The sequence below is a fragment of the Anabrus simplex genome, chromosome 7, assembly GCF_040414725.1.
Source record: "Anabrus simplex isolate iqAnaSimp1 chromosome 7, ASM4041472v1, whole genome shotgun sequence".
In the NCBI taxonomy this organism is placed as follows: Eukaryota; Metazoa; Arthropoda; class Insecta; order Orthoptera; family Tettigoniidae; genus Anabrus; species Anabrus simplex.
In genome coordinates, this window is record NC_090271.1 from 163494341 (window position 1) to 163511562 (window position 17222).

Sequence of the window (17222 nt, forward strand, 5' to 3'; positions counted from 1 at the left end):
CTTTGCTATCTTCTTCCACCATGTTTGTCCACTTTTCCATCCATTTTTGCTTCCCCTCTGTTACAACCTTTTTAGCTTCTTCCCCAACTGTCACTTTGACTGTCATTCCACCATGGGGTCTCCTTGAATCTTTTCCAGGTACTAGTTCTCCCACAAACTTTCTCTGCAGTTTTTACTAATGTCCTTTCGAAATTGGTAAGTTCAATCTTATTTTTTCCTGGTATTCTTCCTTGGTTTTCTTCTCCTTCAGTTTCCATATTTTGATACGTCTTTCTTGTTTCTCTGTCCTCTTCCTTTCCTTCATTGTTCTCAGTTTCATTACCAATAGTCCATGGTCACTATCTAGGGCTTCCGATGGTATTACCCTTACATCTGTAACATTTCTCTTTATTTCCCAGTCGTAGATCATGTAATCCATAATGGATTTCTTAGATCAGTCACTGCTGTACCAGGTTATCTTACGGCTTTCTCTGTTCTTGAACCATGAGTTCCTGACCATCATCCCATTTCTTTTGCACAGATCCAGTAGCCTTTCCCCATCCTTCCGCTCCAAGCACGTTCTCATATCCCTTCCTTTCCATGCCTACATGGGCATTCAAGCCTCTCCCCCCCCCCTTTTACTATGTAGTTTTGGCCATTGAACTGTCTCTCCAATTCTTCCTCAAAGTCATCTTTATCCTGTTGTATGCATCCTACTTGTGGAGCATATACTTGTACAGTTTAATCAACCTGTCACTTATCCCTTTTACTTCCTCTTTCAGTCCATTTCCTACTACCAATCCCACTCACTTTTGCTTTCCTTCATCATTTCCTATCCATTACAACCAAAAAATGTTCTGCAGCTCTCTCCTACCTCCCCCCCTCCACTTAGTCTCTGCCAGCCTTAATATATCCAGTTGTCTTCTTTCCATCATGTCTACAACCTCTTCTACTTTTCCAGTCAGTGTATGTATATTCAGTGTTCCAATTCGTAATCCTTTTCAACGCCAGGGTCATCGTCTGTTACATCCGCCCGGCTTACTGTTCCTTATTTTTTTGAAAGCAGGCTGATATACATTACCAACTTGCCAGACCTGTCATGACTTCACCAGAGCCCCGTTAGCCACCATCTTTTTCAGGATTCCTGTAGGGCCTTCACAGCTACTGTAGCAGTTTTAGGGCACACTGTACTTCACCCACACAAGCTATTCCCTACTTGACGACATTACCCATCTCCCGTGGCATGGACGAGGGAGGGGCTGGACTTGTGGGAGACGCAAGTTCATGACTTTATATCTCTTTATTTGTTTCCATTATTTATATTGATGTGTTGGCCATGAACCTGCTATGCTGTTGTAGCAGGCGGAGAGGTGATACTCTGACATGGCGTGTCCCAGGTGGCGGATAGGGCGGTCCTCACTGTATTACCGGCGGACTTGAGCGAAATAAAATAGCTCTCACGGACCAAACACACTCCACAATTTCTTTTTTTTTTTTTTTTTTTTTTTTACAATTGGCTTTATGTTGCACCGACACAGATAGGTCTTATGGCAGTGAAGGGATAGGGAAGGCCTAGGATTGGGAAGGAAGTGAGTGTGGTCTTAATTAAGGTACAGCCCCAGCATTTGCCTGGTGTGAAAATGGGAAACAACGGAAAACCATCTTCAGGGCTGCCGACAGTGGGGTTCGAACCCACTATCTCCCGGATGCAAGCTCACAGCCGCGCGCTCCTAACCACACGGCCAACTCGCCTGGTCACAATTTCATTCATCATCATACAATATTTCATTAATCACCTTTCCAGATCACATCTAGAATTGTAAATCCTGACCACAATCAGAACATTGATCAATGATCAGACAATCAAACAAACATGGAGAGTCTTCTAGTGAAAGAATCCACCAGCTTTAACATACAGCATCATAGGCTCAAGAAAACACACCACTTGGATATGGTGGGGTGTCACTTAGAAGATCGCGGCGAGTCATAGCGCCTGGAAGCCCAACAGACAAACTGCAGACACAGACTTAAATTCAGTAAACCAGGGAAATTCTCTTTCTTTGCAACATTAAACATAAACTCAATAATGAAAATTGGAAAGTTGAAACACTTAACAGATATAGATCAACACAGGATTCTAATGACAGCCCTTCAGGAACTTCGGAACACACTTGAATCTGGAGGATAGCAGTATCGTCTTTACAAAGGACCTCCAGGAAAAAGAGTAATGAAGAATGTCCCCCAATTTGGAATGGGATTTCTGGTCCATATCAGCATATTAGATTCAGTGGAGGACTTCTCTTCAAACTCCCCAAGAATGGCAACCTTAGAGATTAAAGTAGAGAACGAAATATATACATTGATCAATGACCATGCTCCAACAAATTACAAAAACATGAAAAATAAAGAAGAAACTGAAATATTTTGGAAAGAGCTTGACCAACTGATATCAAATCTCCCTGACAACTGTGTTAAAATAATGTTTAGAGATTTCAACACGAAAATTGGACAAGAAAGGAAGTATCGCACAATGGTAGGTAAATGGCCAGCCCATAAATTTACAAACAAGAATGGTCAAAGAGTAACTGAACTTTGCATAGACCATGGGCTTATTCTTGAAACCACAAGATTTAAGAGAAAACCGCACAAGTTAATGACCTGGAAATGCCCTAATGTTAAAATGGGTGAGTTTCAGATAGACCCTGTAGCAATGGATAAAAAGTACCACAAAGAAATCTATAATGTCGAAGTCCTTCGTGGGTTGGACATCGATTCAGAACAATATGTTTCAAAGATAAAAATCTAGTTAACCCCAAGAAAGAAATACAAACCACTGAAATCCACTAGGAGGAGGAAATATGACCCCAGCTACTTAATAAATAATGCATGGTATTCAGAGATATCCAAAACAAATCTAAGCGACAAACTGGAAACGATTATTGATAAACTGAAAAACATTACAAGTCATTAATCTCATTTTTTGGTCCGTATTGACAACAGTGATTACATTCAATTTACAAAGTATACATTTATTATTCACCTAGTCAATACCTACAGTACCACGTTTTGTGGTTAAGTAATCATAAAAGATTGAAAAGTTGTGGACATGTTTTGCCCTTCTTATTGGGCATCATCAGCACATTAGCTAATCTTAAAACAAACAATTTTATTAAGAATGATTACACTATTGTTTATGAAAAATTGAGATGAGGTATGTTGTGATATTGAAAAAAAAAATTTCTTTGAAACAGTAGTTAAGAAATTTGACATGGGAAGTACAAGCACACGTTAAAATTATTGTAGTATATTTTACAATATTGTCTAAAAAATTATTTGTAATGATAAGAAGAACTCAACGAATATACACAATCTGCTTCTTCTTAACCTAATTTTAACAGTTGGAACGCATAATTTAAAACAAAATTCATCCTCTGATCTACTTAGCAGCAACCGTGTTCCAGATACATGCTGATTTTAAAAACTTCTTATCATTACAAATAATTTTTTAGACAATATTGTAAAATATACTACAATAATTTTAACATGTGCTTGTACTTCCCATGTCAAATTTCTTAACTACTGTTTCAAAGAATTTTTTTTTTTTTTTAATATCACAACATACCTCATCTCAATTTTTCATAAACAATAGTGTAATCATTCTTAATAAAATTGTTTGTTTTAAGATTAGCTAATGTGCTGATAATGCCCAATAAGAAGGGCAAAACATGTCCACAACTTTTCAATCTTTTATGATTACTTAACCACAAAACGTGGTACTGTAGGTATTGAATAGGTGAACAATAAATGTATACTTTGTAAATTGAATGTAATGAAAAACATTACCGAAGAAATTGCTCCTATTCGAAGGAGAAAGAAACATGCCTGGTGGAATGAGGAATGTGATATGGCAAGGCACAAAGCATGGATAAATGACCAGCAAAAGAAAACCGAAAAATCTCTAGAAGAACTAACCATTGCTAGAAGACAAGCGGCCAAAGAAATCAGAAGAATCAAAAGAGACGATCAAAAAGAAAATCTAAACATCACAGATGAATCATTCAAACAACATAAGATAAGGGACTATTATAGGACATTTAGACAATATCAATCAAAGTATACTCCACCCATACTCATGATGAAATATAAACAAGGGAAACTAGCACACAATAATCAAGAGAATGCCAAAATTCTAGCTGATCACTTCAAAGAATTACTAAATGCTGAGAACAAAAAGAATATGTAGAATTTGAGCCTTATCCGAAAAATAAAACACGTCTAGAAATGGTTATACTACCATATTTCAATAAAGTAATCAAAGAGATTGATTGGCTCAAGAACTACAAGGTAGCAGGAGAGAATCAAGTGGTTGCAGAGCTGTGGAAGAATGCAATTAAACAAACACTTCAAAACCTCCACAAACATTTCATAGACATCTGGAATTCTGAAAAACTGCCTGAAGAATGGAACACAGCTATATAATTCATCCAATACACAAAAAGGGTGATAGATTAGATCCAAATAATCACCGGGGGATTTCTTTACTTGATATCACATATAAGATCCTGTCTAGAATTATCCTAACAAGAATTCAGGAACAACTCGTCCAAGAACTTAGAGAATATCAGGGAGAATTTCGATCTGGAAGAAGTTGTTCAGATCAAATCATCAGTCTTAAGTGGATGATGAAACATCAAAGATTGAGAAACAAACAGTTAGTCTTCACTTTTTTTGACTTCAAGAAAGTGTATGACAGTATCCATCATGAGTCATTACTTAAAATCCTCAAGGAATTTGGATTACACCAGAAACTTATCAACCGTATTGGAATTACCATTAAGAACACCAAATCAAAAGTTAAATTCAGAGGGGAGTTGTCTGAATCATTCAAAATCTGGACTGGACTTCGACAGGGTGACGTGACGGTCTCTCACCATTACTATTTAACTGCACACTGGAGAAAATCATGCGAGAGTGGACTAAGAAATGCCAACCAAACATCAAGATTGGCAAAAATATCAAACTCAATTTCCTGGCATTTGCAGATGACCTTGTGTTGCTCGCAAATAGTGTGGAAGAGGCTAAACATTAAATTGAAGAAATAAAAAATATATATATAGCACCAAAAGTCAGATTACAAATCTCATTTGAAAAGATGGAAATGATGCCATCCTTCAAGGTTGAAACACCAACTATCACACTGAATAATAACAAACACATTAAGATTGTAAATAAATTCAAGTATCTTGGGGAGATTATTACTTGGAACTTAAACGAAAAAGTATCTGTAGAAAATAGAACAACTAAATCTTAACAAGCACAACATATCACTTGGCCAACCTACAAGAAGAAATCTCTCTTGATAAATGCAGAATTCAAACACTACAACTCTGTTATTAAACCTGAAGCAACCTATGCTAGTGAAACACTGTTCAATTTGAGCACCAAATCAAAGTGCAACACTATTCAATTTGAACACCAAATCAATAACAGATAAATTACAGAAGACAGAAACAAAATCCTTAGAACAATCATAAACAAAAACACCAAGTAGAATGGACAATGGTGATTATTACCTAACGAAGTTATATACCTGGAAACTGAGTCAATTATACACATAATGCGGAAAAGGAGGGTTGCATTTTTCTGCCACATATTAATACTACCAGAAACCAGGGTACTGAAACATATTTTCAACTACTTTTGGAAAAGTAAAACCACGAATAATTGGTTCAAAGAAGTCCGAGATGATTTAGATGAGTTAGGCTTGACAATGCAGCAAATTGAAGACTGAGAAGAGAAGAGGATTCTGAGAAACAAAGACTTGAGACTTAAACTAAAAACTTTTACACGCAAACAGTACACCATAACTGATGAAGAATGGGCAGCCAGGTTGGAAATAATGAAAGATGTTCTGCAAGCAGAAGAAGAAACATAAGCCAAATTTGTAGCTAATACTGTTAAGACTTAAATGTATATGGATTGATTAAAGTGCTCCAATGTGGGGGTAAAATAATTTTTAAAAATAAAAATTGTTGTCTTGGGTTCATTTCCTCCTCCTATGTTTAGCCTCTGTTTCCAGACTTTTACCAGCAGTCAACATCTTCATCTTCTTGTCTCTTTCTTTTCCGAATTATAATCATTATAAAATATCAAAGCCATTTTGACAGTGCTGATATAATTATTTTATTATTATTATTGATATATACAGTCGTATCAGCACACACGTTTTTAAAACATAACCGGTTTTCGGACACTAAGGTCCATCATCAGTGTTAATATTTAAATTTAATTTCACATAAGTGTGTCGTCAAAATGAGTTAAAAATGAGCTTAAATTTGTAGCCCTGTTGACATCAACTGTAAAATGAGAAGAAAAAAGGAACCAAGTGTTAAAATTATGAAATCAATACATGTAAACTTACAATGTTGTTGTAAAAATTATGGACATACCATGTTAAGGCTGGCTTTCCTTCGTGCTCAGGCTGTTGGTCGAGTACTAACGAGCGTTCAGCTTTAACTACGGAACCGCACTGCAAGCACATGATGTTACGTCACCTCAAGGTTACGTAGTGAGCACCTGATGTTTACGTCAACTCAAGATTGTAAACAAGATGTTGCTTGCGGCTGTTTCATTTAAAATTTTATCTGGTTCCCTAGTCTGCGCTAAAAATATCTCAATGTTTTCACGTGTATTTAATTCAAATCCATAATTACCTTTAAAAATTAACTTCATGTCCTTTTCGATCCCTAAAAAGCTATGGTTATTGTTATAAATGTGTTCCGCAAAAGCTGAATACTTGTTGTACTTTATTGCCTTAAAATGTTCTTGATATCTTTGATTTAAGGTTCGCCCGGTTCTACCTATATAAAACTTTTTACAGTCGTTACAAGTGAGCCTGTATACTCCCGAATTAGTATATATATCTTTTTTATTGACACTGTGTGCATTATATATATGTTCTGATATTTTATTTCTGGTTCGGAAAGCTGTTTTTAGTTGAAATTTCTTAAATATATTCGCGATTTTAAAAACTTGACTTCCAAAATATGTAAATGTCACAAATTTATTATGTTCATGGATTTTCTTTCTTTTCTCATGGTTTTTCTTTTTTTCTCCATTTTCTTTCTTACGTATAATATTGTCTATCATTTCTGGGTTGTAGCCATTTGCTTTAGCAATTTGTTTTATTATTCTAATTTCTTTCAGTTTGTTTTCATTACTCAAGGGAAGTTTTAGTAATCTACTAATGTAGCTGTTGTAAGCTGATTGTTTGTGGGTTCCTGGGTGGTTGGAATCTTTATTGATGGTAGTGATGGCCTGTGTGGGTTTCCTAAAAATATCGAAATCTATCCTATTGTTGGTTTTTGTTAATGTGAGGTCCAAGAAATTTAACTTTTTATCGATTTCTTTCTCCATAGTGAATTTAATGTTGCTGTCAAGCAAATTCAAACAACCCAGAAATGTTTCGGGAGTAATGAGGTCTCCATTTAAAAATACTACCGTGTCGTCAACAAAACGGACCCATAATTTTATTTCTTTCTGATATGTGTTCAAAATGGTTTTCTCAAGATTATTTAAATAAATATTGGCTAAGAAACCTGATAGTGGGCTGCCCATTGGTAAACCTGTGTTTTGCTGGTAGTACTTCCCGTTGAATGTAAAGTAATTATTTTCTAATATTAGAGTTAATCTTGATTCTTTAAGTTTTCTTCTATTAAGTTTATGGTCTCTTTAATAGGAATATTGGAATACATGTTGGTCAAGATAGACTAAGTCACATAGAAATTAATGAAACGATAAACTTATTAACTCTAATATTAGAAAATAATTACTTTACATTCAACGGGAAGTACTACCAGCAAAACACAGGTTTACCAATGGGCAGCCCACTATCAGGTTTCTTAGCCAATATTTATTTAAATAATCTTGAGAAAACCATTTTGAACACATATCAGAAAGAAATAAAATTATGGGTCCGTTTTGTTGACGACACGGTAGTATTTTTAAATGGAGACCTCATTACTCCCGAAACATTTCTGGGTTGTTTGAATTTGCTTGACAGTAACATTAAATTCACTATGGAGAAAGAAATCGATAAAAAGTTAAATTTCTTGGACCTCACATTAACAAAAACCAACAATAGGATAGATTTCGATATTTTTAGGAAACCCACACAGGCCATCACTACCATCAATAAAGATTCCAACCACCCAGGAACCCACAAACAATCAGCTTACAACAGCTACATTAGTAGATTACTAAAACTTCCCTTGAGTAATGAAAACAAACTGAAAGAAATTAGAATAATAAAACAAATTGCTAAAGCAAATGGCTACAACCCAGAAATGATAGACAATATTATACGTAAGAAAGAAAATGGAGAAAAAAAGAAAAACCATGAGAAAAGAAAGAAAATCCATGAACATAATAAATTTGTGACATTTACATATTTTGGAAGTCAAGTTTTTAAAATCGCGAATATATTTAAGAAATTTCAACTAAAAACAGCTTTCCGAACCAGAAATAAAATATCAAAACATATATATAATGCACACAGTGTCAATAAAAAAGATATATATACTAATTCGGGAGTATACAGGCTCACTTGTAACGACTGTAAAAAGTTTTATATAGGTAGAACCGGGCGAACCTTAAATCAAAGATATCAAGAACATTTTAAGGCAATAAAGTACAACAAGTATTCAGCTTTTGCGGAACACATTTATAACAATAACCATAGCTTTTTAGGGATCGAAAAGGACATGAAGTTAATTTTTAAAGGTAATTATGGATTTGAATTAAATACACGTGAAAACATTGAGATATTTTTAGCGCAGACTAGGGAACCAGATAAAATTTTAAATGAAACAGCCGCAAGCAACATCTTGTTTACAATCTTGAGTTGACGTAAACATCAGGTGCTCACTACGTAACCTTGAGGTGACGTAACATCATGTGCTTGCAGTGCGGTTCCGTAGTTAAAGCTGAACGCTCGTTAGTACTCGACCAACAGCCTGAGCACGAAGGAAAGCCAGCCTTAACATGGTATGTCCATAATTTTTACAACAACATTGTAAGTTTACATGTATTGATTTCATAATTTTAACACTTGGTTCCTTTTTTCTTCTCATTTTACAGTTGATGTCAACAGGGCTACAAATTTAAACTCATTTTTAACTCATTTTGACGACACACTTATGTGAAATTAAATTTAAATATTAACACTGATGATGGACCTTAGTGTCCGAAAACCGGTTATGTTTTAAAAACGTGTGTGCTGATACGACTGTATATATCAATAATAATAATAAAATCTTTCTTTTCCTGTGTTTATCTTTCTTTTATAGTACACTTCCCACATCAAGGCTGAAGATCTGTCAGGATACCTACTCTCTAATCAAACAAGAAAGCAGAAACAAGCTTATTGGGTGCTGTGAAGAAGTAATATAGGAGATTTTGGATTGATGAGGACGGAACCCTTCTGTGTGAAGATGATAGTGTATGAAGATATGGAGATTGTCTTTGTCCTTTTGTGTTTTGATGTTTATCTTTGTCTTTCTCTTTCCATATTGATCTTTCATGGTATTTATTCTATTCTGTATTCTGATCCAAGCTCCTGTCTTTCTATATTACTTTTTCATCATTTGTTTGTTTATTTCCATTATTTATTTCTTAAAATTATATTTCTTTCAATGTCCGGCAGACTGTTCAAGACCCTCATGAAGGAAGTGCGCATGTATGCTCAGAAGTTCATTGACCGAGGCAAGGACTTTAACTTGGAGCTGGCCATTAAGACAAAGATCATTACTGATGGGTTGCGATATTCCTTGGCCACAGGAAACTGGGGTGATCAAAAGAAGGCTCACATGGCTCGAGCTGGAGTGTCTCAGGTACAGTATGTCACTTCCCATTGTCAGGTGATAAAACAGTACATTGGCAAGTTCCTTAGAAACGTATGTTGCCATCTGATTTCAACATTAGTTCTTGTTTTATAAATACATATATAGTCAAATGATTAATAGAGATAGCAGTTAATTAAATCCATGTTTTGAAACCTTGAATATAATATAAGAAGCTTATCCAGAATGTTAGGTGACCGGTTATTGATATCAAAATCATCATCGATTCTCCATTCCAGCAGCCCAGGTATGGGCCTGCTCTGTTATTGTTGAAAGCAATCCCTATGTTTTCTCTTGCTGACTCGCTAGGCCTAACACAGTCTAAGGTTTTTCTGTCAGGGTAAACTCCTTCACCATTTAGTATTCCCCTACTTCATTTACAGGACAGCAGATTAAATCCTGGAATGCTGGAATGGCATACCCTTTTGCAACACTGAATTGGAGAGTATGCTAAAACTGTTGTTCTTAATGTATTCGTATCAGCTCCCAATGACATTCCAGTTAGCTTTCTCAGGAAGTTATTGCGGCCTTTTAATTTGGCAGATGTTTTCTCAAGGGGTAGTGATAAGTCAATAATCTTTCTAGTGTCACTCCTAGATACTTCAGAATGCTGTTTTAGTGGAGTATATGAATCCCGAACAGAACTCTGGGCTGGTAACTGAACAGTTTAATGCATAGGTGAAATGCTGATACCTCTGTTTTTGGTGAAAAAGCCCTGAAAATTCCCTGTCAGTTTGAATCATTCCCATTGTTGCTCTCAACATAACTACTAGGCCAATCTTCATCAACAACTTTTGCATGCCATGCATCTGTTAATGCAACAAACACCTCTGGCCATACTTGGGAAAAATTTCATTGTGAATATTCTTTTGAAGAAGGTGTGCCCACCACAGTGTGCCCAACAGCATGCTATTATTCTCGTGTGTACTCCTTGAGTACATGTGACATTTTTGAGGGAAGCTGTGGTACACTGGTAACATGCCTGCCTCGTGCCATGAGGCTCCAGTTTTGATTCTCTGGCAGTCCAGGGATTTTAATTCTGGGCTGAGGGCTGGAATAGGGTTCATTCAGCCTGAAACTGTCTCATACGAGAGGCAACAGACCTGGTCATGAAAGCCAAGCATTATGATTGAGGATGTCATCATGCTGACCACATGCCATCCCAATGTCCGCAGATCATATGGACGGGCAGCAGTTGTCCTGGCAGGTCAGGGACAACCAAATCCCTTTAAGAATCAAGAGACTTCTTTATCAAACCTACTTCATTCCATTAATAATCTTTAGCCTTGAAATATATGTAGTACAGTCATTAAGTTCTGAGACTGACCGCATGATGGTGCTGTGGTGCACTATAGCGCATAGGTGGCGCCGTGGTATGGTACCATGTCAGTTAGTCTCTCGTCCCTGCAAGAGACAGTTGAGTGCATGCACTGGAAGCAGACTTACGGTCGTTCTTGTGACGGTGATTTGAATGCGCCAGTCGGACCTTGACATGTCACAGTTTGAGCAACGGGCAAACATCAAGTTCTGCCAGAAATTAAGCAAAACTGCTGCCGAAATGTTTGAAATGATGCAGCAGGTTTACGGTGAGGACACATTGAGTCACAGTGTTGTGTGTAGGTGGCACCAACGTTTTGTGCAAGGATGGGACAGTTTGGAAGATGATGTGCGTACTGGTCGGCCACAAACAGTTCGAATGGAACGCAAGATCCAAGAAGTTGCAACGTTGGTGCATGCTAACCGCTCCCAATCGGTAGATGATCTCGCAGCAGCAATAGGGTACTTGCCACAAAATTCTGACAGATGACCTCAATATGGTCTCGTGTTACCCAGCACAGTGTGCCACGAATCCTGTCGCAAAACCAATGTGATAATCGCATGACGATTTGTGGTAACCTCATCAGTAGGGCTGATGGTGATCCGACATTTCTCAACCGGATAATAACTGGAGACAAAACATGGTGTTTCCTTTACGATCCGCAACTGAAATGAAAATCCGCCACCTGGAAAACACTATCATCACCATGAAAGAAAAAACCACGACAAGACAGTTAAAAGGCAAGGTGATGCTGGAACTGTTTTTTTGATTCAAATGGAATCATTCACTTGGAATTCCTCCCAGATGGTGCAACGATAAACAAAACCCACTACAAGGAGATCCTTACACGATGCAATTCGCTGCAAGTGACCTGGGCTTTGGCATACAAAGAATTGGCTGTTGCTACACGACAATGCCCCTGCACATCGCTCTGTCCTTGTCCAAGAGGAACTTGCAAGGCAACAGGTGACAGTTTTACCACACCCTCCGTACTCACCTCATCTCGCACCATGTGATATTTTTTCTCTTTCCTCGCCTGAAAGCACGCCTACGTGGGCGCAGATTTCAGTCGTCCGAAGAGGACATGACGGCCACAAGAGAAGCCATACGGGACCTTCCTGCTAACTGCTTTCAGCGGTGCTTCCAGCAGCTATACCAACGTTGGCAAACGTGCATAACGGCCAATGGTGATTATTTTGAGGGTGGATGTGGTTCTGTTTAAGTGGTAAATGGCCAACGGGTGGATGTGGTACTGTGTAGCTGTATGCCGTGTAATGCGGCATCGTGTGCAACATACAGAGTCATGTGGGTGCCTGTCCTCCAGGTGTTAAGTCTCAGAACTTAATGACTGTACTACATATACTAATATATACCAGTAACAGCAAGGATAATACTGTAGCAGACTCCAAGCTGCAGAAATGAAGTTTCATAGGTCAGTGCTCCAAAAAACAAGAAGAGAGCTGGGCTGAGTAGTTCAGTGTTGGCCTTCTGACCCCAAGATGGCAGATTCAATCCTGGATCAATATGGTGCTATTTGAAGGGGCTCAAATATGCAAGCCTCATGTCAGTAGATTTACTGGAACGTAAAAGAACTGCACGACAAAATTTTAGCATCTCAGCATCTCCAGAAATCATAAAAGTAGTTAGTGGAATGTAATACCAATAACATTATTATCCAAAATGAAGTGATCAGTCAGAGGTTCAAGTGAAACAACCTCTGTGAAAACATTGCCATATCCAGGTTGAAATAATTTGAACATATTAAGAGAATGGACCAAAATAAAGAGTTGCAACAGAATGGTTTGGAAAAGGTCTGGAAGGTAAGAGGCCAACTGAATTCATCACTTACTACCAATGATGCTTCTTCACTCAAGAACACAAAGTATTAATCAACTGCAACACCATGTCGTTCTGGTAACACAGAAGTGATCAACACAGCGAGATTTCAGCTGTTGCCGAGTTACGTGACATGGAACCGCTGTAGCCACGTTGGCGCATATTCAGAATGATATATTATGAGACCATGACATGAAAAGCTAAAATATGCCCTGAATCCAAATTTAAGAACCAATATTTCTGTAAAAAAATGTGCCAGTGGTATTCAGGATTATACGGTAATAATAATAATAATGTTGCCACCATGTTATTGGAGCATCCTACTTGCATGTGATGGTATTAAAATCAATGAACAAACAAGCTAATCCATGCATTGAATATCCTCTACTTCCAATGGGTCATCAAAAGCTGTATATTCTGAGACTGGTGTTGTTATTTATAAATTTGAAATTGGAATGGCACTTCTCATAGCATGCTTCTCCCACTCTTCCATTTCACTGAAAGATTTCTTTGTTTTAATTTTTGGTAAATCTGTCACTGTTACTTTGATCCATGATTTGTTAGTGATCTGCAGTGATGTTGTGTTTAAAAATACATCAGCTTTACCAGAGAAATCAAAGAAATCAGATGTTTCCATTGTCACCACCTGAAATGAATGCTGAAGTTGTACTGTTCTCACTACATTCTGAATTTCTTCAGGCACCATGGCCTTGCAAACCCATTTTCATTTCTCAATAACACCAAAGTCGCGATCACAAGGTGTATAAGAATGTCCGGAGACCAGAAATTTCAGTTCGATGGAATCATAGTATCCTGTGTCCGACTCGTTGGCTGAACAGTCAGCATACTGGCCTTCAGTTCAGAGGGTCCCGGGTTCGATTCCCAGCTGGGTCGAGGATTTTAACCTTAATTGGTTAATTCCAATGGCACGGGGGCTGGGTGTTTGTGTTGTCTTCATCATCATTTCATCCTCATCACAACGCGCAGGTCGCCTACGGGTGTCAAATAGAAAGACCTGCACCTGGCATGCCGAACCCGTCCTGGGATATCCCAGCACTGAAAGCCATACGCTATTTCATTTTATAGTATACCGTAACTGCCAGATACATGTTATTTGACACTCTGCACAAGTCCATAGAAAATGTAATGGTGATCAAGGTAAACAGAGAATGTAACACAGAACGTTCAACAGTGTTGCTTCAACTAACATGACATGGCATTTGCATCTTTCTCCATGCCAATAACCATGGAGTTCCATCCGATGCCATCTTACGGCATCAGTACGAACTACAAGCAGATACACAGCAGTTCCATCTCTTCCCAGGCCATTGGCGATGGTATATAGATTGTTGTCCACGCAAAATCTGATTTTTGACAAATTTGGCACTTACATCCTTTTCCATGTCAGGTCTTCAGTCACGTTGTTGCTGGATTTATATCATCCTAATAGGTCTCTGTAATTCAATATATGCAGAATTTTTCAATTCCAGGTCCATCACTTTTTTTTAAGGTGATTAAGAGGGCGTTTCAAAACCATCAATTCACTATTCCATTTTCAAACCTAGATACATCCATCAACATGGTGTACTGCAATAGATCACTTTCTCCTCATCACAGATATAGCTCACCTGGTCGAAGCACTGTCTCATCTTTATCATCGTCATCATCAGTTCTTCGCTCCAGCAAGCCAGGTGTGGTTATTTACGAGCCTCTTCCAGTTAGGCCTGTCCATTCACAGCTAATGTTCTAATTTTTTGCTGCCTGTTTACATCATGTTTTGCAAGGTCTTTGAAAATTTGCTTTTCCCAGTCATCACAAGGCTTACAACAGGGCCTTTATGCTCTTGGAGTCTTATTTGGAGCTATCTTTCTCGTATGTCCATACCATTGAAATCTGCTTAATTCTAAGGTTTCCAATAGACTCTTGTCTTATCCAAGTCATCATTAGATATTCTCACTCCTAATTTTGTCTCTCCTTGTCTTTTGAAGACAAGATTAGAGAAACGTCATTTCAGTGGCCTGTAGGTGACCTTGTGCAGATCTAGTCGAAGTTGCTGCTTTCAGCCCATACGTTAGTATTGGTACAAGATTTGTTCCATGCATTGTGATCTTTGAAGATTGGGGAAATAGAGAAATGTTTCATCACAAAAATGTTGATGAACAGAGTGGTAGAATTTTGATGCCCCTTGTATCCTATTGTCTATTTCTTGTTTATGGTATTATCAGAAGAAACAAAGCTCCCTAAGTATTTTAAGTTTTTAATAATATTTACTTTTTCATTTTGTACATGAAGACGGACTGCTTCAGGATTTCAACTCATCACCAAACCAACTGTCAGTGATGGGAAGAGTTCAAGAAAAATGTACTCGATTATAATTACAGTACTTGAGAAATAACTTATTTTACTCAATTATGATTACAAAACCACACCCGGGTGACTGGAATGGGACATTGATGATGATGATGATGATGATGATGATGATGATGATTACAAATTACTTTTTCAACAAGTAATCAGTAAAATTACAGTTACTTTACAGAATGTTAGTCTTAAGGAAATCCACTTTTTTTGTTTTGTTTTTTGTTTGTGGCTGCAATAATACCAAAGTTTGAAAAATTGATATTATTTTATTTTTTAAATCTATTTCTGTTATTTTAGCATAGAGGCATTAAGGGTCTATCATCCCTAGTGAGACTAAACAAGATACTTTGGAATTTTCAAAATGATCTTTTCCCATCATTTGTATTTTAGTTAATGACTGTTAGTGTTTGAAATGTTTTTGCACTTACTTTGCAAATAAATTAATTGGTTCATAAAATTCTCATTGCTAATCCTTGATGTCTTAAGGGGAGAAGTACATCTATGCATATACTGAAAAGATGCCCTACAGGGGCACTTCAAGGAATACCTGTGTTTAATTTTAAGAACATCGTTGGAATGTCTTTGAAATTACCTCATCCAGAACCTGTGAAGCTATTGGTTCTGCTGTAGTAGAACTGAAAAAGATATCTTCATCATAATTACTTTATTTTTTCACATTTCTGTTTCTGTGTGATATACAGTATATCAATTACTAGAATGTAACAATAACATTTTTATTTCAAGAATTAAATTACAAGTAAAAGTTACATTTGGTAATTAGTAACAATTACAATTAAAAATTACTGAGAATGTAATAATTACAAGTATTTCCATTACTTCCCGACTCTGCTAACTGTTTTAGTTTGGCTGATGACTAGTCCCATTCTTTCAAATTCTTCTTGCCAAAGATCTAGTTTAGCTTGTATTTCTGCTTCTGTCTTACCCCATAGCATAACATCATCAGCAAATACAAGTGCATTTGTCATCTGATCCTTCCTTTTCACTGCTTTTATAACATCATCCATTATAGTAACAAAGAGAAGTGGTGGTAAAGAACTTCGTTGTTGGACTCCGCTCTTGGTTTCAAAACAACTTTACCTGTCTCCTTGAATTTGTGCACAGATCTTTATCTCTCAATGTACTTGTTTCATCAGAGTTCATAATTATCATGTTTCATATTGATGACAATATAATTATTGTAGACAAATGAAGTAATCCACCTAATCAATACAATATAAAATTAGTATGTTACTTCAATTTATTTTAATCATCGTACTAGTTTTGGCCTAATATCATTAGAAGTTGTGTTTCCAGTGATGGGCATTCTTTCCTTCCATTTGATCATATTATTGCACTAAATGATATTCAAAAAGAAAGCAGAAGGACTGGGTTGTAATCAATCCACAGGAATACACAAATATTTTTTCACAATATGGAACAGTAATCCCTCTGGCAGGAAAAATGCAGTCGTTAATGCTGTCTACACAACTGCTCAGTAGCATTTTCAGTTTGACCTCTACAAAAGGGGTTCTGAAAGAAGAAAACACCCAAGGTAAATTTTATTCTTACTGAGGGTGAAATTTGTTACACGTTTAATATAAGAAGCTACAAGAATGTCTGCAGAAAGTCCAAGTAGCTTCTGCTACTTCCATACCAACAAGAGTTAAAAAGTCTCCACTAAAAGTGCAATATGTGCCAGCATTACTTGAAAAACATTTTGGTCCTGATTGGTTGTCACAGGAATTCTTATTGTACCACAAAAATACTGTCCAGATTCTTTGAACAGATATTGCTGAAGATGCTTTCTTTATGCAGGAAGGAGCAAATTT

The 17222-nt window shown here is 37.0% G+C and overlaps 1 protein-coding gene across 1 annotated transcript in view; it reads left to right on the forward strand.

The window, feature by feature from the left end:
* LOC136877408 (DNA-directed RNA polymerase II subunit RPB2) overlaps positions 1 to 17222 on the forward strand; it is a 332230-nt gene that overhangs the window by 208351 nt on the left and 106657 nt on the right. The window contains exon 9 of the mRNA XM_067151423.2: positions 9683 to 9869. Coding sequence (XP_067007524.1) covers positions 9683 to 9869 — 187 coding nt within the window. The remainder of the gene's footprint in view (positions 1 to 9682; positions 9870 to 17222) is intronic.